Source organism: Pipra filicauda, unplaced genomic scaffold (assembly GCF_003945595.2).
Source record: "Pipra filicauda isolate LSUMZ 115617 unplaced genomic scaffold, ASM394559v2 scaffold486_size446389_pilon, whole genome shotgun sequence".
NCBI classification, from domain to species: domain Eukaryota; kingdom Metazoa; phylum Chordata; class Aves; order Passeriformes; family Pipridae; genus Pipra; species Pipra filicauda.
In genome coordinates, this window is record NW_024104627.1 from 69,018 (window position 1) to 87,968 (window position 18,951).

The 18,951-nt window shown below is 62.2% G+C and overlaps 4 protein-coding genes across 9 annotated transcripts; all 4 read left to right on the forward strand.

The window, feature by feature from the left end:
- The first annotated feature begins 1 nt into the window (after position 1).
- Positions 2 to 8,502, forward strand: TTLL6 (tubulin tyrosine ligase like 6). 4 transcript variants are annotated; one of them, XM_027745434.2, is made up of 14 exons: positions 2 to 505; positions 908 to 948; positions 1,953 to 2,071; positions 2,556 to 2,686; positions 3,050 to 3,206; positions 3,420 to 3,563; positions 4,128 to 4,213; positions 4,319 to 4,544; positions 4,991 to 5,181; positions 5,782 to 5,970; positions 6,436 to 6,577; positions 6,895 to 7,074; positions 7,365 to 7,692; positions 8,278 to 8,502. In XM_027745434.2, the coding sequence occupies exons 1-14, from the start codon at positions 333 to 335 to the stop codon at positions 8,496 to 8,498; spliced, it is 2,328 nt and encodes a 775-aa protein (XP_027601235.1). In that variant the 5' UTR covers positions 2 to 332; the 3' UTR covers positions 8,499 to 8,502. The 4 variants fall into 4 exon arrangements, with proteins under 4 accessions (XP_027601235.1, XP_027601237.1, XP_027601236.1 ...); XM_027745436.2 differs by having other exon boundaries at positions 3,074 to 3,206; XM_027745435.2 differs by having other exon boundaries at positions 3 to 505; positions 6,901 to 7,074.
- A 17-nt stretch (positions 8,503 to 8,519) lies between these two features.
- On the forward strand, positions 8,520 to 9,446 carry NGRN (neugrin, neurite outgrowth associated). The gene is made up of 2 exons (XM_027745451.2): positions 8,520 to 8,925; positions 9,170 to 9,446. Exons 1-2 carry the CDS (start codon positions 8,801 to 8,803, stop codon positions 9,426 to 9,428), a joined length of 384 nt encoding a protein of 127 aa, XP_027601252.1. The 5' UTR covers positions 8,520 to 8,800; the 3' UTR covers positions 9,429 to 9,446.
- HDDC3 (HD domain containing 3) lies at positions 9,421 to 11,635 on the forward strand. Its single transcript, XM_027745448.2, has 4 exons — positions 9,421 to 9,651; positions 10,089 to 10,144; positions 10,231 to 10,471; positions 11,468 to 11,635. Exons 1-4 carry the CDS (start codon positions 9,519 to 9,521, stop codon positions 11,614 to 11,616), a joined length of 579 nt encoding a protein of 192 aa, XP_027601249.1. The 5' UTR covers positions 9,421 to 9,518; the 3' UTR covers positions 11,617 to 11,635.
- Positions 11,636 to 11,699: 64 nt separating this feature from the next.
- Positions 11,700 to 18,860, forward strand: VPS33B (VPS33B late endosome and lysosome associated). Of its 3 annotated transcripts, none has more exons than XM_027745439.2 (23): positions 11,700 to 11,828; positions 11,945 to 12,025; positions 12,094 to 12,155; positions 12,274 to 12,323; positions 12,523 to 12,590; positions 12,807 to 12,852; positions 13,151 to 13,245; positions 13,586 to 13,690; positions 13,972 to 14,068; positions 14,182 to 14,259; positions 14,559 to 14,632; positions 15,525 to 15,611; positions 15,699 to 15,789; positions 16,011 to 16,085; positions 16,382 to 16,446; positions 16,514 to 16,568; positions 16,650 to 16,696; positions 16,987 to 17,119; positions 17,400 to 17,473; positions 17,949 to 18,050; positions 18,228 to 18,303; positions 18,378 to 18,494; positions 18,720 to 18,860. In XM_027745439.2, the coding sequence occupies exons 1-23, from the start codon at positions 11,733 to 11,735 to the stop codon at positions 18,797 to 18,799; spliced, it is 1,854 nt and encodes a 617-aa protein (XP_027601240.1). In that variant the 5' UTR covers positions 11,700 to 11,732; the 3' UTR covers positions 18,800 to 18,860. The 3 variants fall into 3 exon arrangements, with proteins under 3 accessions (XP_027601240.1, XP_039242415.1, XP_039242414.1); XM_039386480.1 differs by having other exon boundaries at positions 11,733 to 11,828; positions 12,097 to 12,155; XM_039386481.1 differs by lacking the exons at positions 12,523 to 12,590; positions 12,807 to 12,852.
- The last annotated feature ends 91 nt before the right edge of the window (positions 18,861 to 18,951 follow it).

Below are 18,951 nucleotides of genomic sequence, written 5' to 3' on the forward strand. Positions count from 1 at the left end.
GGGACAGGAACGGGCGCGGCTGCTTGAGAGCTGACGGCACTGGGACCGAGACTGGGACCGGAACGGGCGCGGCTGCTGGAGAGCTGATGGCACCGGGACCGAGACTGGGACAGGAACGGGCACGGCTGCTGGAGAGCTGACGGCACCGGCACGGCTGCTTCAGGGCTGGTGGCACCGGCGCGGTTCCTGGTGCCGCCCGCCAGGGGCCGCTGCGCGGCGGAGGACTGCGGAACTGACAGTCACGTGCCCTCAGCGGGGCCGCTCTGGCTGGCACCGCCCGCGTCTCTATAGCCTTGTCGCCATGGGAACGCGGCGGCCCTGGGAGTGGCGCGATGGCGGCGGGCGGTGGCGGGGGGGGGCCGGGACCGGGACCGCCCTCGGGAACCCCACCGGGCGAGGAGGCCGCCCCTGAAACCCCACCGGGCGAGGAGGAGGCGGCCGCCGCCGCGGTCCCCCTGGACCGTTCCGGTGCCCCCGTCGGCCCCGAGACGCGGAGGAAGCGCAGGCGAGTGCTGGGCCGCAGACCCCCGGCAAGGCCCGGGGAGAGCCCTTCCAGCCCCACCCCGGGGCGCCTCCCGCTGCCTCAGTCGTGCTCGGTCCCGGTGTAGCCCGGCCCCGCTGCTCCCCGCGGGCACTGCCCTGCCGGGGCCCGCCGCCCCCAGCCCCCGGGAGCTTGTCCGGGGACCCACAATAAACAGTTCCCCTGAAACTGCCCCAACGATCTCCCATGTGACGCACCCAGGCGCGGCCCCGTGCCCGGGACCCCTGTGCCCCATCTCCTCAGGGCTGTACCCGGTCAGACCTGACTGCTGTGCTGCGTCTGTGTGAGGGATCGGGCTGTGTCCCCCCTCCATCCCGTGCCCACTCCCTCGCTGAGCCCCTGTCTTCTCATCTCTCTCAATTCCAGTGTCCCCTCCATCAACCTGAGCGGCTGCAGGTACGAAAGCGGTAAGTCTGAGGGGCTGCAGGGTCCCTGTGGGGTCCCTGAGGGGCCCAGCCCACCCCTGCAGGCTCTGTGGGTGCCTGTGCAGCCGGGAGCACTGTTAGCATCCAGTTCTCACTGTTTTATTTACTGGTGCCCAGTGACTGGGTCCCTGTGGTAGTGGGGAGTTTGTCACACTTTGGACTGAGGTTTCCCCTGGTTTAAAATGTGTAACAGCAGCATAAGCCCTCAACATCCCCCCACACCTGTGTTTGCCAGGTGTCTGCTAAAGTGGGTGAGAAGGGTTCAGTCAGGTACAGTGCAAGGGGGTACCTGGGCTCGGGAACAGGACCTAAGGGCTCTCAACTGTTTCAGGTAAAGCTGGTGGTGGAACAGTCAGGATCCATACCTTGAACCTCCCCCTGTGCCATCCATCCCCAGTGACTCCAAGGAGCTGGTTCCCCTCCCCTGTCCCGCTTTTCTTTCCTGCCACAAGCTGGATCTTAAAAGAACAAACTCCTGGCCCTTGGGGGGTGTTATTAAGCCACTTCGCTAAGGTGTCTTGGTGTGCACAGACCTCCATCACCCCCCCAGCCCTGCGAGGGCCAAATTCAGACCTGGCACTAACATGAACCATCCCAACCGAGACCCTTTGCCCCAGAGCTGTCTTCTGCTGCCAAAAGACCTTGGATTTGGAGATTAAAGTCACACTTTCCTAAGACCTGTACCTGCCTGTGAAGTATCAAACCCGTGGCAGGTTCAACCCTGCTGTCAAGTGGCCCTGGCACCCCAAGGCAGGTGGAATTAGAGGGCTGAGAGCACCCAGAACATCTTCAGCCAGAGGCTGGGGGGTAGGCCAGGTAAAGCTGGTGTTCCTGACACCTCCCAAAGGGTCCCACCAATACCTTGTACTTCTGAGAGAAGTGCAGCCCAGAGAGGTTTGTTCCACGTCCTGTCCCTGGTTATTTTGGGGGTTTGTCAGTCACTGTGGCTCCCCTGCCTGCCCCTGTCACCGCTTGCCTTGGCACAGTTCGGCGGGCAGCACAGCACTGCGGGCTGAAGGAAGCGGGAGAGAACGAGGAGTGGACAGTGTGCTGGACAGACACCTCGGTGTCTCTGGAGCGCCTCATGGAAATGAAGCGGTTCCAGGTAAACAAATGGGCTGTCCAGCAGGAATCGCTCAGGGAGGAGGGTAACACGGGGACTGTTGATGGAATAGCATATGGCAGAGTGGAACAGAGGCATCCAAAGCAGTGCCTGTTACTCATCTGTGCCTCAGCTCCGCACCTTTCCTTGTGCCGTGTCTGTGGTCGGTGCCTCAGGAGAACTCAGCAGCTGCAGTAGGAGTGGGAGCACTGCCAGCCCTGTAACGTGCTGTGAAATAAATGGGCTGGGATGACGAATGGTTTCTGTGGTGCTCCGGGCAGGGAGAGCTCCAGGGCTGAGATGGAGCAGATAAATCACTGGTGACGCTCAGATAGAGCAGCTGTAGTGCAGTCTTGCCCCTCAGCAGCAGTTCAAGGCAGCTGCAGGCCCAGCCTCCTGCCTGCTCTGCTGCCGGTTCTCCGCAGGGCCGGGAGGATGCATCCGTGCGGGGCTTCTGCTGATCTGGCTTTTTCTGCCCCTCTTTCAGAAAATCAACCACTTCCCAGGCATGATTGAGCTCTGCCGTAAGGACCTGCTGGCTCGCAACCTGAACCGCATGCTCCGGCTCTTCCCCGAGGAGTACAACATCTTCCCCCGCACGTGGTGCCTGCCAGCCGAGTGAGTAGTGTGGGACAGCGCCACGGGGACGGGCTCACACTGGGAGGGGTAGCCTGCTCGCCTGCTCCCTCTGGGCACCAGAGCCCAAATCTTACTGGCTCCGGCACATTATCGTGGTGACCTCTGCCACGGACCTCCTGGTACAGATGCAGATGTGTACAAGGAAAAGGTGGGACTGGGAGAGCTGAGTCAGGTCACACAGGGACCAATCTGTGACTCTTGTAGATCAGGAATGGAGGTTCTATATCTCCCCTGTGGACATTTGATTTGTACTGGCCCACAGTGCCATGGTTTCAGTACCCAGCTGTTAGAGTTCAGAGGGTGTTTTTTGCAGCTAGTGACCATCACCCCTTCCTTGCACAGCTATGGAGATTTCCATGCCTACAGATCCATGAGGAAAACCAGAACATTCATCTGCAAGCCCGACAACAGCTGCCAGGGAAAAGGGATCTTCATAACCCACCACCCGGAGGAGATCAAGCATGGGGAGCGCATGATCTGTCAGCAGTACATCTCTGAGGTACCGGGAGAGTTCTGGAACACCAGAGGAGGATTCCAGCCTCCTCATTCTGCCAGAATCCCACATCCTTCCCATGTCTCCCCAGGTCTGCTGGGGGTGGCTGTGGCACAGCAGGGGCACGGCCAAAGCTCTCCCCCTCCTCTGCTGCCAAAGAGCAGCACAGGCAGATGGGGCAGTTCCTGATCTCACCCTTGCTCCTGACTTTCCTCACAGCCCTTCCTCATTGATGGCTTCAAGTTTGACATGCGCATCTATGTGCTGGTCACATCCTGTGACCCGCTGAGAGTTTTTCTCTACAAGGAGGGCCTGGCCCGGTTTGCCACCATGAGGTACATCGATCGCAGCAGCAGAAACCTGGTAAAAAAAAGGATGTTTCAAAAAACCTCACATAGTATCTGTAGGTGTCACTCCCTAACTTGTCCTAGGGGCATTCCAGGCCTCGAAAAGGTTGGGGGCTGCAAGGATCCCAGCTTGCTGCTTTCCTGTTCTCCCTCTATACCCCTTCCTTGTTCTCCTCACAGGAGGTATTTCAGGAGGGTCTGAAATAGATCTACCCCCAGATCTAGCCTCACATTTGGGCTGTTTACTGACATTACCACAAAATCATAGAGTTGTTTTGCATTGAAGGAACACTGGAAGGTCTCCAACCTCATGTTCAAAACTGGGTCAACAATAAACTCAGATCTGGTTTCTTGGGGTCTCACCCTAGCAGGTGTTGAAAACCTGCAGGCCAGAGCCCCCTTGGTGCCTCTGGCCATCACCTACTGCTCCTGGCCCTGAGGAGCGTGCTCCATTCCACACCATTCCTGCTCTGCCCATGCATCAGGCAGAAAAGAAGGACCTGGGATTGTCTGGTGGGGCTGTTTCTGTTCTCGCTGCGTGGTTCAGAGTGAATGAATGTCTCTCCTGGTTTCCTGCTAGGGTGACATCTGCATGCATCTGACCAATTATGCAATCAACAAGCACAATGAGAACTTCGTCCAGGATGACACAATGGGCAGCAAGAGGTACTGGCACATCCAGGCACCACAGGAACGCTGTGGGACTCTGGTTTACCTCATCCTTCCTGGGGTGGCACAGCTCAGCCCTTACCACCTCCTGTCCCCATGCAGGAAGCTGTCCACCCTGAACACCTGGATGGCAGAGCACAGCTACGACACAACAAAGCTCTGGGCAGATATTGATGACATTGTCATAAAGACACTGATTTCGGCTCACCCTGTGGTGAAGCACCACTACCAGAGCTGCTTCCCCAACCACGCTGCCGGCTGTGCCTGCTTCGAGATCCTGGGCTTTGACATTTTGCTGGACAGAAGGCTGAAGCCGTGGCTGCTGGAGGTGAGGGAGGAGCAGACAACTAAAACCTGGGAGAGGCCTCAGGACAGGGGGGTTGGCATGAACAGGACTCGTTTGATTCAAAAGGGCCACCTCACTCACAGAATTAACCAGGCTGTGAAGCCAAGCACCCTGCTGTGAGTGGGATCCAAGACAACCAGTTTCCTGCACACCCTTTAACAGCAGGGAATTTCCCAAACCTTAGGACCCCTTTTCCTGTAAGAGCACCCTGAGTTTGTGACAGCTGCCCTCTACTTGCAGCCTGTGGGCTGGGATCTGGGTGACCTGTGGCACAGTAGGCACCACACTGCAGGGACAGAGTGCTGTGTGTGGCCTCCTGCTTCCTGTCACTGATATAGAGAAGAGCATCCATGGATAGTGTGGGGGGTGGCCAGGGCCATGGGCTGGGAGCTGGGGTGCCAGGTTAGGTTACTTGCTTGTCTTGGCAGGTGAACCACTCTCCCAGCTTCTGCACAGACTCTCAGCTAGACCGTGAGGTGAAGGATGCCCTTCTGTGTGACACCTTCAACCTGATCAATGTGCACGCCTGTGACAGAAGGAAGGTGCTGGAGGAAGACAAGCGGCGGGTAAAGGAGCGGCTCCTTCAGGCCAACCAGACCCAGACTCTCCGTGAGTCCAGGTATTGCTGTTTCCCTCAGTGCTACACGTCTCCAGTGAGGAGAGACAGGGCATGGCAGAGCAGGATAATGCCAGGGCTGGCAGGTGAAGCTCCCAGACCCCATGGCACTGTGCAGCCTCTGAGCTCTCCCAAGCCATCTGCATCCTGGAAGGAAGAGCTAAGGGCTCCTCTCTGGGTACCAAGAGATTTGTGACACCTAGTGCTCTGTGCCCCAGCAGAGACATCCCCATTGAGCAGCACCTGCTTGTCACATCCCTCGGTGCAGACAGGCAGAGCCAGTGTCCCTGGGCTGGCAGGGATGCTTACAGGAGGGACCACAGCCCTGCCTCAGGGACCAGGAGCAGCTGAGGGCATGGACCCTTCTCCAGAGCAGGATTCCTTTCCAGGGTTGAGGGTTTCCCCCTCCTCTGTCTGCGTGCCCTTTCACAAGGCCAGTGTTTACTGAGCCTGCTGCCTTGCAGGCAAAGCGGGGACTCTCTCCAGCTGCTGTTTCCATATGGAGTCCTGGGATAACCCTGGGAAACACCAAGCATGTCAGCCCTGTGCTCTGCCTGCCCCGGAGCTCCCTGTCGCAGCTCCCTGTCCTCCCTCCGGCTGCAGGCGCAGGGAGCAGGAGAGCAGCCAGGCTGCCTGGCTGGCACAGGCCGAGACCTACGAGAACGAGCACCTGGGCGGCTTCCGGCGCATCTACCCAGCACCTGGCACAGAGAAATACGAGCCCTTCTTCCACCAGGGCAGGTCCCTCTTCCAGGAAACGGCAGCCTCCAAGGCACGAGAGGAGCATGCCAGGTACACTGCTCCTGTGGAAACCCTCTCCTCAAGGGGGGTATGGACACCACTCGCTCCTGAGCCCTCCTGGGGAGCCACTCTGCTGCTTGGCAGGTGTAAGCAAGTGGGGAGAGCAGGAGGGGAAGGGAAGGAGCCTGCACGTGCTGTGGCATCACAGCAAAGCAGTTCCTTTTGGATGGACCCCAGAGAGGCAAGGGCAGCGCTCCATTGACTTTTGGACCCTGGAGAAACCATGTCCCAAATGTCCCACTCCCTTCTGTTAGGCAAAGCCTAATCTAAGCCCATTTCTCTTTTTAAAAGTCTCTTTACAAGCATCCCTGGCCTATCTCTTGGCACACTTCTATTATGGGCTGTTTAGACAGAACTTTGGCCTGCAGTAAATGTCTTCAGGTCAAAGGCTGCCCTACAGCCTTTTGCTGTTGTGGCTCTGACTGAGCAGTGAGTGACTCTGCTGTTCTGTGGCAGGCAGCAGCTGGAGGAGATTCGCCTGAAAAACGAAAAGCTGGAAGCTGCCACCAGGAAGAAGAAAACAGAGAGGATCCAGAATAGAAGCACAGCTTCTACAACCCACCTCACTCACAGAAGCACCAAGACATGGGATAGAAAGGTATCTCAGTGTCAGCATTGTCCATGGGCTCTCCAAGGCAGTGACATGGCTCTGGGAGCCATGCTGGGCCATGGATGCTCCCATGGAGCAGAAATTCCAGGTTTGACTCCCTGTATGAAGTCCAGAAAATCGACAGCTTGTGGTGGGCAGCACTTGCAAGCAGCAGTGTTGTCCTTTCCTGTTGTGGCTCCCACTAGGATCTCCATCCCACCCCAAGTCTGTGACTCTCCCCAGGGTTGGAGCAGCCCATGGCTTTGTCTCACCTGTGCGTTATCCCAGGTTCAGCTTTGCTGTAGCTCAGGTGTTTCTCTGCCGAGGTGCAGCACGTGCAGTATGACTCCATGCAGCCCCAGGACATTGTGGAACACGAGGAGAAGAGGAGAGTGACTGCTCTGCTGCAGCGTGAGAAGCTGATCCGAGACCTGGGCATCACCAACCAGCTCTCTCGGCTGCTCCCCACAGCTGACAGCCAGGGATCCTGCACCCTCCGGAGCCAGGTAACGGGGTCACCCAGATCCACCCACAGCCAAGGCAGGAGGATGGTGAGGAGTGAATAGGGCACTGAGTGTCTGGGGCAGGATGGGGGTCCCAGCTCCACTGCCGGCAGATCAGCTGCTGTGCTCCTGGGGTGATGTGAGTCTGGGATGGTTGTGGGGGTGTACCTGGGGACAACGTGCAGGGGATGCTTTAGTGAACACCTGTACACGACTAGAAAAGACTTTTTCTTCCCATCTCCTGCCAAGGCCTCCAGAGCTAAGCCATGGCCATTTGCCTTCCCTCCTTCCAGCTGCAGTTTCCATGGGATGCCCTTGGGAACCAGGACACCCATGACTTAATGATGGTCATCTCAGTCCTGGGAGGCCCAGCCCATGCCTCGGAACACTGGGTCAGAGCCGAGGCCCTGCAGCCGGACACGCTGGGCCCAGCCCCCAACGACGTGGACACCCTCTGTGTTCGAGGCCGGAGTGTCCCGTACCACACGCGGCACGAGGGCTCCCGGGTGCTGGGCGGGGGCTGGCTGCGGGGCCGGGCAGCACGGGCAGCCGTCACCCACCCCGAGGGGCTGCTGCTGAGAGACCAGCAGCTCCCTGGTGCCAGAACACAGGCTGAAGGCTGTGAGTACACATCACCTTCCCATGGATACTCCTGGCCTTACCAGGGTGGGAGGAGTGGGCAGGCTGGATGAAGCTCAGAGTGCCAGGGGTGCTGGGACCCTGCGGAGGGGCTGCTGTGCTCTGCTCAGGGCACTGATGACCGCTGGAAGTCTCTGCTGGAGGCCATCAGCATCCCATTCGCAAGGGCAGGGATGAATGCAGGTGGATTGCCAGAACCAAGGGTTGATGTATGGGGAGGAGGGAGCGTGAGAAGCCCCAATGTATGGGAGAGAGTGAGCTGGAAGCACAGCAGATGGGACAGTCGAAGGGGTGTGTTAGCTGCAGTGGGTACGGAGGGGACACGGTGACATAGCACGGCCCCCACCAGGCCCATGCTGCTCTCTGCCTACAGTCCCACCACCCCTCACCCAGCCCTGCTCTGCTTCCCAGCATCAGCTCCACCCACTTGGCAGCCATAAGGCTGGGGCAGCAGGGCCAGAGGGAGAGCTGCCAGGGCCAAGCCCCACCGGGGAGGGCAGTGGGGACTGCTGACCCACAGAGCTGCCCGGTCCGCAGACAAACCCACATCTGTCTGTGCTGTTCCAGGTGATGCTGCCAGCCCGTCGTCCTCCCATGCAGGCAGCTGTCCCCCAGCATCCCCAGCCAGCCCGGGGGAGGTCAAAGACGATGGCATCTTCAGCTGTGCTGTGGTCCAGGAGCTCCCCGCCGCCGCCGCCGCTCATGTGCAGCACACACGTGCCTCACACCATGGCAGAGCCTCACTGTGCCAGTGTGTCACACACTTCCAGCATGAAAGGCACAAGTAACGTGGCCGAAGGCTCAGCCTTCCTCTTGTGGGTGCTCGCTGGACAACCAGGGCTGCTGGATAGGTTGGCTATCCCCATCAGCCCCGGGGCCGGCTGCGGAGCCCCCTGACCGGAGCCTGGGCCCTGCCCGGGTCTGGCCACGCGCCCCGGGCAGCTTCACCTCTGCCGGGCCAGGGGCTGGTGCCTGTGCCCGCACTCCTGGCTGCGCCCCCGCGGCTGCAGCCGGGCCCGCCACGGGCCACCTCGCTGTGGATCCCGCCGGGGCCGCCCCCCGCCGGCCCCGCCCGTTCCCGCTGCCGGTCATGGCGGCGCTGCTGCGGCCCGGGCTGCGGGCGGCCGCGCTCCTCGCCAGGACCCCGCGGCGGGCGGCGGCGGCGTGGCCCGGGGACCCGGAGCCGCCGGACCCGGCGCTGGAGGAGGCGGAGAGGTGCGGGGCGGCCGGGCCGGGGCCGGGCCGGGCCGGGCCGGGCGCTCACGTGTGTCCCCCGCAGGGGGCGGCGGCGGCGGGTGGCGGCGCGGATGGAGCGGCTGCGGCGGGAGCTGGGCGGGGGGCGCGGAGCCCCCGAGCGCGTCCTGACCTGGCAGGCGATGGAGCAGATGCGGTGAGCGCGGGGATGGGAGGTTCGCGCCGCTCCCGGTGACCGCCCCGGTGACCGTGCCCGTGCCCGCAGGTTCCTGCGGCAGGAGCTGCCCGAAGAGTGGCCGCTGGAGCGCCTGGCCCAGGGGTTCGGCGTCAGCACCGACGTGGTGCGGCGAGTGCTGCGGAGCCGCGGCTGCCCTTCGCCGCGCCGCCGCCTGCGGCAGGACCGGCGGGCGCTGAGCGCCGTCGCGGCGGCACCGGGGCACGAGCGCGAGGTGCGCGCCCCCGACGGGACGCTGCTGTACCGACTGCCGCGGGGCTGGGGCGGGCCGGGGCCCGGCGCGCAATAAACGGTGTTGGGACCCGCCTCCGATCGCGCCGCTTCCGCCGCGCCGGGCACGGGCTGCGAGGTGGCGGGGACGGGATTCGAGCTGCCGGGCATGGGCTCCGAGCTGCCGGGCATGGGCTCGGACGTGGCGCGGCTGCTGGAGGCCGCGGACTTCGCGGCCAGGAAGCACAAGGAGCAGCGGCGGAAGGACCCCGAAGGCACCCCCTTCATCAACCACCCCATTGGTGCGGAACCCCCCGGCACCGCGTCCTGCTCCGGAGGGATCCTCAGGACCCCTCCTGCCCCTGAGTGCCGCCCGCCCACGGGAGCCCCTCACCCCGGCCCCCGGGGAAAGCCGTGTCCCCTCTCCCATCCCACGTCCCTGAGCCCCTGCCCTAGCCACGTGTTCTGCTGTGGGTGCTCCCCCCACGCTGTTGCCGTGCAGTGGACGGTGCCCATGGGAGCTGATGAGGGACCCTTGGGGGCAGTGCCAGCCTCCGGGAGTTGCCTGATTGCCCAACCTAACGATTCACCCCTCAGGATGTGCCCAGGGTGGATCTTGGGGACCCCTCCTTGCCCTCTGTGCAGTGCAGCCCCTGTGTAACCCAAGGCACGGCTGTCCTGGCCCAGAGTTGCCCTTTCTCCCCCCGTGCCCGTTCCCAGCTCTCTGCTCTGGCCGCAGGCGTCGCCAGGATCCTGGCACACGAGGCTGGTGTGACGGACATTGTGGTGCTGCAGGTAAGGCCATGCCCTCCCCTGCCTGCTACTGCTGCGGCAGGGCCTGGCCTGGACCCTCTGGCCCCCTTGACCCTCCCTGGCCCCAGGCCGCCCTCCTGCATGACACGGTGGAGGACACAGACACCACGCTGTCTGAGATCGAGGAGCTGTTCGGGGTGGATGTGAGGCGCGTGGTGGAGGAGGTGACAGACGACAAGATGCTGCCCAAGATGGAGCGCAAGCGGTTGCAAGTGGAGCGGGCGCCCGGCTGCAGCCCCCGTGCCAAGCTGGTCCAGCTGGCAGACAAGCTGTACAACCTGCGGGACCTGAACCGCTGCACCCCCCAAGGTACCGCGGCAGGGCCCGGCCGTGCCCAGGGCAGCTCCTCTGCCTGGGGCAGGGCTGGTCCTGCGCCCTGCACGGAGGGACAGACCTGCCGAGGTCACCCCGGACCTGGGGTGGCTCCAGCCAGGGGCAGTGTGGGGAGCATCTGTCCTGTTGTGTGCCAGTGTCGTGGTGTGTGTGTGTGTGTGTAGTGATGTCTCAGTCTGTCCCGGGGTGTGTGTGTGGTGGTCATAGAATCACAGAATCAGCCGGGTTGGAAAGGACCTCTGAGATCAAGTCCAACCCTTGATCCACTACTGCCGTGGTTACTAGACCATGGCATTAAGTGCCACATCCAGTCTCATCCTAAAAACCTCCAGGGATGGAGAATCCACTACTTCCCTGGGCAGCCCATTCCAATGGCTGAGCACCCTCTCTGTAAAGAGTTTCTTCCTAATATCTAACCTAAACCTCCCCTGGCAGAGCTTAAGACTGAGCCCTCTTGTCTTACTGATAGCTGCCTGGGAGAAGAGACCAACCCCCACCTGGCTACAACCTCCTTTCAGGGAGTTGAAAAGAATGATGAGGTCTCCCCCGAGCCTTCTCCAGGCTGAACAGCCCCAGCTCCCTCAGCCTCTCCTCACAGCACTTGTGCTCCAGTCCCTTCCCCAGGCTTGTTGCTCTTCTCTGGACCTGCTCCAGCACCTCAGTATCCTTCCTGAACTGAGGGGCCCAGAGCTGGACACAGCACTCCAGGGGTGGCCTCACCACTGAGTCCAGGGGAAGAATCACTTCCCTGGACCTGTTGGCCACACTGTCCCTGATACAGGCCAGGATGCCATTGGCCTTCTTGGCCACCTGGGCACACTGCTGGCTCAATGTCTTGGTCTGTCCTAGTGTGTGTGTGGTGATGTCTCGGTTTGTCCCGATGTGTCTGTGGGGTGGTGATGTCTGGGTCTGTCCCGTACCGAGGTCAGGGCCGGGGCGGCTCCAGCCGGAAGTGACGTCATGTTTCCGCAGGGTGGTCGGCGGAGCGCGTGCAGGAGTACTTCCGGTGGGCGGCGCTCGTGGTGTCCGGGCTGCGGGGGACCAGCGCGCCCCTGGAGGGGGCGCTGCAGCGCCTGTTCGAGGAGCGCGGCGTGGCCACGCGACTGCGGGGCGGCCAATAAACGTGCGTGCAGCTCAGCGTCTTGCGTTGCTATGGTGTCGCTCGCTTCCGCCGCTGCGGGTTCCGGCCGCGCCGCGGCCGCGCTCGGGCGTTCCGGGCGCCGCGCCGGCCCCCGCCATGGCCTTCGCCGGGCGCCGCGACGCGCCCGAGCCTCCCGACTTCGGGATCCTGAAGCGGCTGGCGCGGGACCAGCTCGTCTACCTGCTGGAGCAGGTCCGAGGCCGCGGGACAGGGGTGCCGCGCCGGGGTGGCGGGGCTGGGGTGGGCTCGGGCGGGGCCGGGCCCCGGGGCGGGCGGTGGGTCCCAGCCCACGCGCACCCTGCCCGCAGCTCCCCGGGAAGAAGGACCTTTTCATCGAGGCCGACCTGATGAGCCCCTTGGACCGCATCGCCAACGTGTCCATCCTGAAGGTACCGCAGGGCCCGGCGGGCGGCCCACTCCCCCCCCCGGCCGCGCTGAGCCCGCCGTGTCCCCGCAGCAGCACGACGTGGACAAGCTGTACAAGGTGGAGACCCGGCCGGCCCCCGGCGCCAGCGACCAGTGAGTGCCCGGCCCGGCCCCGGCGGCAGCTGCACAGCCCAGGCACGGCTGTGGACGGGAAGGGCCCAGCGCAGGCAGGGCCAGGTACGAGGAGCCCTCGCTCCCCTCTGTAACGCAGGTTCTGCTTCCTGGTGCGGCCGCGGGTCAGGACGATGAGGTTCATCGCTGGTGAGTGCGGCACCGGGGGCAGGTGTCCCTCCACGGGTTCCGGTGCTCTGGGCCACCGCTGGGAGCGGGCCTGAGAGGGGCTCCAGACGAGCCCCGTGCCCGAGGCCTCACTTGTGCCCGGGGCGTTGGGGCCCCGTGAGCTGTGGGGCCCCGGGCCGAGGGGGGGCAGCTGTGCAGGGGCTGTACGGGGTGTCCACAGATATTGTCAATGCTGACAAGATGTCAGGGAGAAGCAGGAAGTACAAGATCATCTTCAGCCCCCAGAAGGTCAGTGCGACCCCGCTGCCCGTTCCCACTTCATACTGTGCCTGCCCAGCCTTTGCACCTCCCACCCCATCTGTTGGCACCAAAAGTTGTGTGTTGCTAACCCAGGAATGTTTAACTAAAATCGAGTGTTATGATGCCTGGGAAGGAGCTGGGCCGCTCCAGAGCTTCTCCCGCTCAGAGCCTGCCTGGTCCTGAGGGTCTCCCCTTCTCTTCCAGTTCTATGCTTGTGAGATGGTGCTGGAGGAAGAGGGGGTCTTTGGTGGTGAGTGGAGCTGTGATGCTGGCTCAGGGTAGCTCTGACACCGCAGGGTTCCGGTTGAATCCCAGTATAGGGATCCCTGTGTGGGCAGGGAGCACGAGTTGCTTCGAGGGTAGCTGCCAGTCTGTGGGCAGGCATGTGCCCACCACAGCACCAGCCCCTCTCCTCTGCCTGTAGGGAAGAGAGAGGGCCCTGCCACCCATCCTGTCTCTCTGACACCCTGTTTTGGGGTTGTCACGATCCCTGGGGCTGTTCATGCACAGTGATGGGTAACGGTCCCCTCTCCCTGCCCCAAACCCAGATGTCACCTGTGATGAATGGTCTTTCTACCTGCTGCCCCTGGACGAAGATATCATCAGCATGGAGCTGCCTGAGTTCTTCCGCGACTATTTCCTGGTCAGTGGGACGTGGTGGGTGGCAGCCTATCGTGTCCCCTGTGTCTTGGGACAAGGGCAGCATTTGGAGAGCAGGTGTGATGTCCTGCTTGGCTCCTCAGCCACACCACTTGTCCTGTCTGCTCCCCAGGGGTGCCTTTTGGGGGTAGTGGCTGCTCCCACCCTGTGCTGGCCCCTCTGCTCCCTTGGGAGCAGCTTTGGGGCATCCCAGCATGTTCCTGTGTGTATTCCTGTGCACGTACCTCCTGGAAGCGCCCAGCCCAGGGCCCATTCTGTCCCCAGTCCAGTCCCCTGGCAGTCATTCCCAGCCAGCTGCCCACACACACTCCCTGGTCCCACAGGAGGGGGATCACCGCTGGATCAACCCCGTTGCCAGAGCCCTGCAGTTGCTGAACTCCCTGTACGGCCCTTTTGGGAAGGCCTATGGCATCGGCCGCTGTGCCAAGGTACAGCCGGCACCGGGAGTCCCTCAGGTCCCCTTCAGCTGTGTGGCAGCACGTCACCACAGAGCTGGCACACCTCCGGACGGCGCTGGGGGCTCGGCAGGCTTTTGGGGGTCCCATGTGCCAAGGGTGGGCAGGAGAGCAGCGGCTCCTGCTCACTGGGGTGTGTCCTGGAGGGGGGAACGCTTGTGCCTGTCCTCCATCATGAGCCTCAGTGTCCCCCGTGGGACACCCTGGCCGTGCCTTGGCTGCACCCCCACCCTGGCACATTCTGCCCCTGACAGATGAGCCACGAGCTGTGGCGGGACCTGGAGGAGGAGAGCGAGGGTGAAGGCCAGGGCAGGAAGCCCGAGATTGGACATGTCTTCCTCATGGACAGAGGTGGGCTGGGGTGGGAGCAGCTGGTGAGAGTGGCCGGGGGGAGCAGTTTGGGCAGCGGTGGAGGGGCAGGGAGAGCCCCCGGGAGGGCAGCCTGGCACTGGCTCTCCTTGCAGATGTGGACTACGTGACAGCGCTCTGCTCCCAGGTGGTCTATGAGGGGCTGGTGGACGACACCTTCCGTATCAAGTGCGGTGGGTGCCCGGGGACGGTGATGGGGCAGCCGGGGGCTCTGCACTCAGGACAGGGGTGGCATGGGGCTCTGCACCTCCCTGCCCAGAGTCCACAGGGTTTGTGCCCGGCACTGTCGTGCACAGGGCCGTTCCTACAGGGACAGCCCTGATGTGAGGTGCTGCTGGAGGTCGTCCACAAGAACAGCCCTTGCTCTGACCAAGCAGCTGGGCCACATCCCCTGCCTCTGCTGCAGCAGGGCTGGTGTGTGCGGGGATGCCACTATGGCTGGGACAAAGCAGCTCTTCACTTTTCCCTGCAGGCAGTGTGGATTTTGGGCCAGATGTCACTTCTTCTGACAGGAGTATTAAGGTGCTGCTCAATGCCCAGGACAAAGTGAGTCCTCCCAAGCCTCAGGGGAAACAGGTCCTCATAGGGGGAGAAGGCAGAGCAGGGCATTCCCTCCCCTAAGCCTGAGCAGAAGTGGCCAGGGGCTGCTGGGCCCCTGAGTACAGATTGGGATGAGCTGGGGCACAGAGACCAGGGAAACATGGTCTGCAGGTGCAGCTCCACTTCTGAACTTGGCAGAGTCCCCACACACAGGGGCTGTTTCGTGAATGAGTGTTTTAAAGTTGCTTAAGGAATCGCCATCAAAGGTATTGGAAAAAACATGTTTAATATAAAAGCGACAGCTTGACAAAGTTCGGTGGCAAAACAATCACTCTAATTCAAAATCAACCCAAAAATATATATATGGAGGCTGAGATGGCAATAGGGGCAGAGAAAAGGATAGGTAAGAGTAAGGAAAAAAAGGAATATGGACTATGAAATGGAATATGGAATATGGAATATGAAAAAGGAATATTGTGGCTCAACTGCTGTGACTCAACTGCTGTTGAGTCACAAGGTTCATAGTAACTTTTCATCCTGGCCACAATTCAGGTCGGTAACTTTCTATGAAAGTTTGATAATAAAAATATTATTCCACTTGGGTTGAATAAAGCAAGAAAAATAAGTTTCCAAGGCTGTTTGTTAAAAAAACAGAGCTTGTTAGACAGCACTAATTCTTGGGAACAGACAGTGCTTCTGAAAAGCTTGAGAAGAGCTCAACCCAAGTGCTGTTCATAAAGGCTGATCCCTAAGGAGCATTTCTCAGATGATAGTGCAGGGGGATGCATCACCACAGGCTGCCGTGCCTCTGGCCAGGGTTTTGGGGCTGGCTGCTGGTGGGCGCTGGCCCCCCCGGGGGTGCAGCTGGCTGGGCCCGACAGCTGCGGTGCTTCTGCAGGTGTTCAGTCAGATCCGGAATGAGCACTTCTCCAGCGTGTTCGGCTTCCTGAGCCAGAAGTCACGAAACCTGCAGGCACAGTACGACGTGAGTGTCACCCGGCGTGCGGGACACCCGCGGCACTGTCCCTGTGCACAGCCAGGCCACCTCCCTGATGCTCTCTCCCTTCTGCAGCGGCGCCGGGGCATGGACATCAAGCAGATGAAGGACTTTGTGTCCCAGGAGCTGAAGGGACTGAAGCAGGAGCATCGCCTGCTGAGCCTGCGTAGGAACCAGAGGGGAGGGAGGGGTCCTTGGCTGTACTGCAGGTGCCTGAGTTCTGGGGGGAAGGGGGGAGCTCGGGGGGCCCTACATGTCCCCAGGAGGGGCAGGTGACCCAAGCAGTGGGCAGGGCGGCAGGGGCCGTTGGTGTGTGCCAGTGCCTGAGGTGACAAGCTCCCTGCAGAGCCCATTCCCCTACAAAGCTGCCATCTCTTGGTTCCACAGATATCGGTGCCTGTGAGTCCATCATGAAGAAGAAAACCAAGCAGGACTTCCAGGAGACCATCAAGGCTGAACACTGTGAGTACTGCTCCCTGCCCCCATCTGCACCTACCCCTATCCCAGTCTGTCCCACAGCTCCGCTCACCCCAGGCCCAGGCAGCCTCACACCTGGGTGTCCCCAGCATGGCCACTGTCCTCCCAGTCCCTTTGTGTGGGGGTATGTCTTGAGATCCTAAATAGGGTCAGGTACCCTCTGTGTGGGGGATGGTGTGGGGGCTCTGTTCCTCAGGGCTCTGGGAGAGCGGCTAAGCCCAGACCACGGCTCGGTGAGCTGGCACGAGTCCAGGGTGACAGTGCCTGTGCTCTCGCCACAGCACTGCTGGAGGGCTTCGACATCCGTGAGAGCACCAGCTTCATTGAGGAGCACATCGACCGGCAGGTGAGGCCGTGGGACCGGCTGCTCTGGCCGCCCTATCCTGCCCCTGCTCACCACCTGCTCCCCACAGGTGTCCCCCATCGAGAGCCTGCGCCTCATGTGCCTCCTGTCCATCACAGAGAACGGTGAGTGCCCGGCTGGGCTGGGCTGGAGCAGTGGCACTGGGCCCCAGCCCTGGCATAGAGCTCACCTGGTGCTTCCCACAGGTCTCATCCCCAAAGACTATCGCTCCCTGAAAACCCAGTACCTGCAGGTGAGGGGCTCAGAGAGTCACAACAGAGCAAGGGCTGTGTGGGACGGGGGTTCCCCTCCCTATGGCTCTGGCCACAAGACACGGGGCAGCAGTGCTCCCCAGGGATGGGCCCTGCCTCTGTGAGCCTTGTCTCTGAAGGATAGCCCCTGCCTCCACAGGCTCTGCCTGAGCCAGGAGCTCTGCCTGTGCCTGCCAGGGGGCTCTGAGCAGCCTGTGCCCCCTTACAGAAGGGACACCCTTCCCATGCCCGCAGCCAGGGCTCCATGCTGATCTGGCTGCTCTGTTCCCAGAGCTATGGGCCCGAGCACTTGCTGACCTTCCACAACTTGAAGCGCATCGGGCTGCTGACGGAGCAGGCGGCTGGGGAGACCCTGACAGCGGTGGAGAGCAAAGTCAGCAAGCTGGTCACAGACCGTGCTGCAGGTGAGCCAGCCTGCTGCCCTCATGTCCTTGGGAGCCTGGCAACAGAAGCTGCTGCCTTAGAGCTGGCTGGAAGCACGTGGCAAATGCAGAGGCTCCAGGCACTGAGTGTGTCCTCAGCAGTGGTGCTGCAGGCAGGGCACTGGGCTATCCACAGGGGCAGTGGGGCTGGCAGCCACCATGGCCATCCTCCAGAGCCCACAGCTCTGCACATCCTGCTGCCAGCCTGGGGCTGGGACCCAGGCAGGGTCTCTGAAACATTTCTCCATGCCATGTTTTCCAGGAAAGATCACAGATGCATTCAATTCTTTGGCCAGGAAGAGCAATTTCCGAGCCATAAGCAAGAAGCTGGGGTTGGTATGTCCTTGGGGGCTGCTTGCTGGCCACAGAGCAGAGCCCATGCCCGGGCTGCAGGCTTGACATCTCAAAGACACACTGCTCAGGGCTGGAGCTGGAGCTGCTGCAGCCGCTCTGGGCAGCCTGTGGGCTTCTCCCTGGGACCGGGGGGCAGTGCCAGCTCCCCACTCTGCCCTTGACCACTGTGGTGGAGGGCTGGGGCTTGCCTTGCCCCCTTCAAACAGAGCTGTCCTGGGGTCAGCCCTGTGGCCTCTGTCGTGGGCCAATGGAGAGGTGCTGGGGTGCTGGTGCAGTGATATTTCTGTCCATGGCCCCCCGATGCACCGCCCGCCCAGGCTATGCAATGCTGGTCCTGGGGCAGCGGGGCAGGAGGTGGGGGCAGAGTGTCTGTCCCTCCTCACCCCCTGTGCCTCTGAAGGGGGGTGAGGCCCCAACCAGGCTGGTCCCATACCCCTGGTGTTGCCTATCCTTGCAGATCCCCCGGGTGGAGGGCGAGTATGACCTCAAAATGCCCAGGGACATGGCGTATGTTTTCGGCGGGGCCTACGTGCCCCTGAGCTGCAAGATCATCGAGCAGGTGAGCTCACCTGCTGCGGGGGAGAACTGGGCACATCCCCTTGAGCCCCTACCTCCCTCGGGGGGTCCACTGGGGGTCCCTCTGCCCAGGGCTGAGGCTGATAATGCTCATCTGCTGCTCGGAGCCTCCTGAGCCATGCCCAGCCTCTGTGGCCAGCCTGACCCGCCCATCCCTCAGGTGCTGGAGCGCCGGGGCTGGCAGGGCCTGGAGGAGGTGGTGCGGCTGCTCAACGGCAACGAGTTCTCGGTCTCAGGTAGCGGCTGGGCTGGGCTGGGGGCAGGGGGGCTGGGGGCTGGCAGGGGTCCCACCATGCCCTGTGCCATCCAGACAGCACCGTGGAGGACAACCCCGCCTGGGAGTCCCAGCGTGTCATCCTCACTGTCTTCCTGGGGGGCTGCACGTTCTCCGAAATTGCTGCCCTCCGCTTCCTGGGGAAAGAGAGAGGTAGGAGCTGCCTGCGAGGGGCAGGGAGCAGGCAGCAACCTGGGGGTCCCACTGTCGCAGCGTGTGGCCGAGCAGGGGCCACACTCAGGGCTAGCGCTGGCTGAAGTCCATGGGGAAGGGGGCCGTGAGGTACGAGGCTCTTCCAGGAAATGGCCAGGGACAGAGCTGGGAGCGCTGGGGCTGCCCCTGGGCATAGCCGGGGCACTGACAGGTCACATCTCGTAGGATGCAAGTTCATCTTCCTGACCACGGCCATCACCAACAGCGCCCGGATGATGGAGGCCATGATCGAGGCCAGGGCCTGAGCCCTGGGGGGGCCCTGCGGCCCCTGCACCCTCTGCCAATAAACGGCTCTGTTGACGGCGACCGGCCCGGGGTGTGTGCGGGGACGGGCCCGGGCTCTGCGCGGGGGGTCCCGTCCCGGTGGCCCCCTGGCGCATGCGCAGTGCGGCGCAGG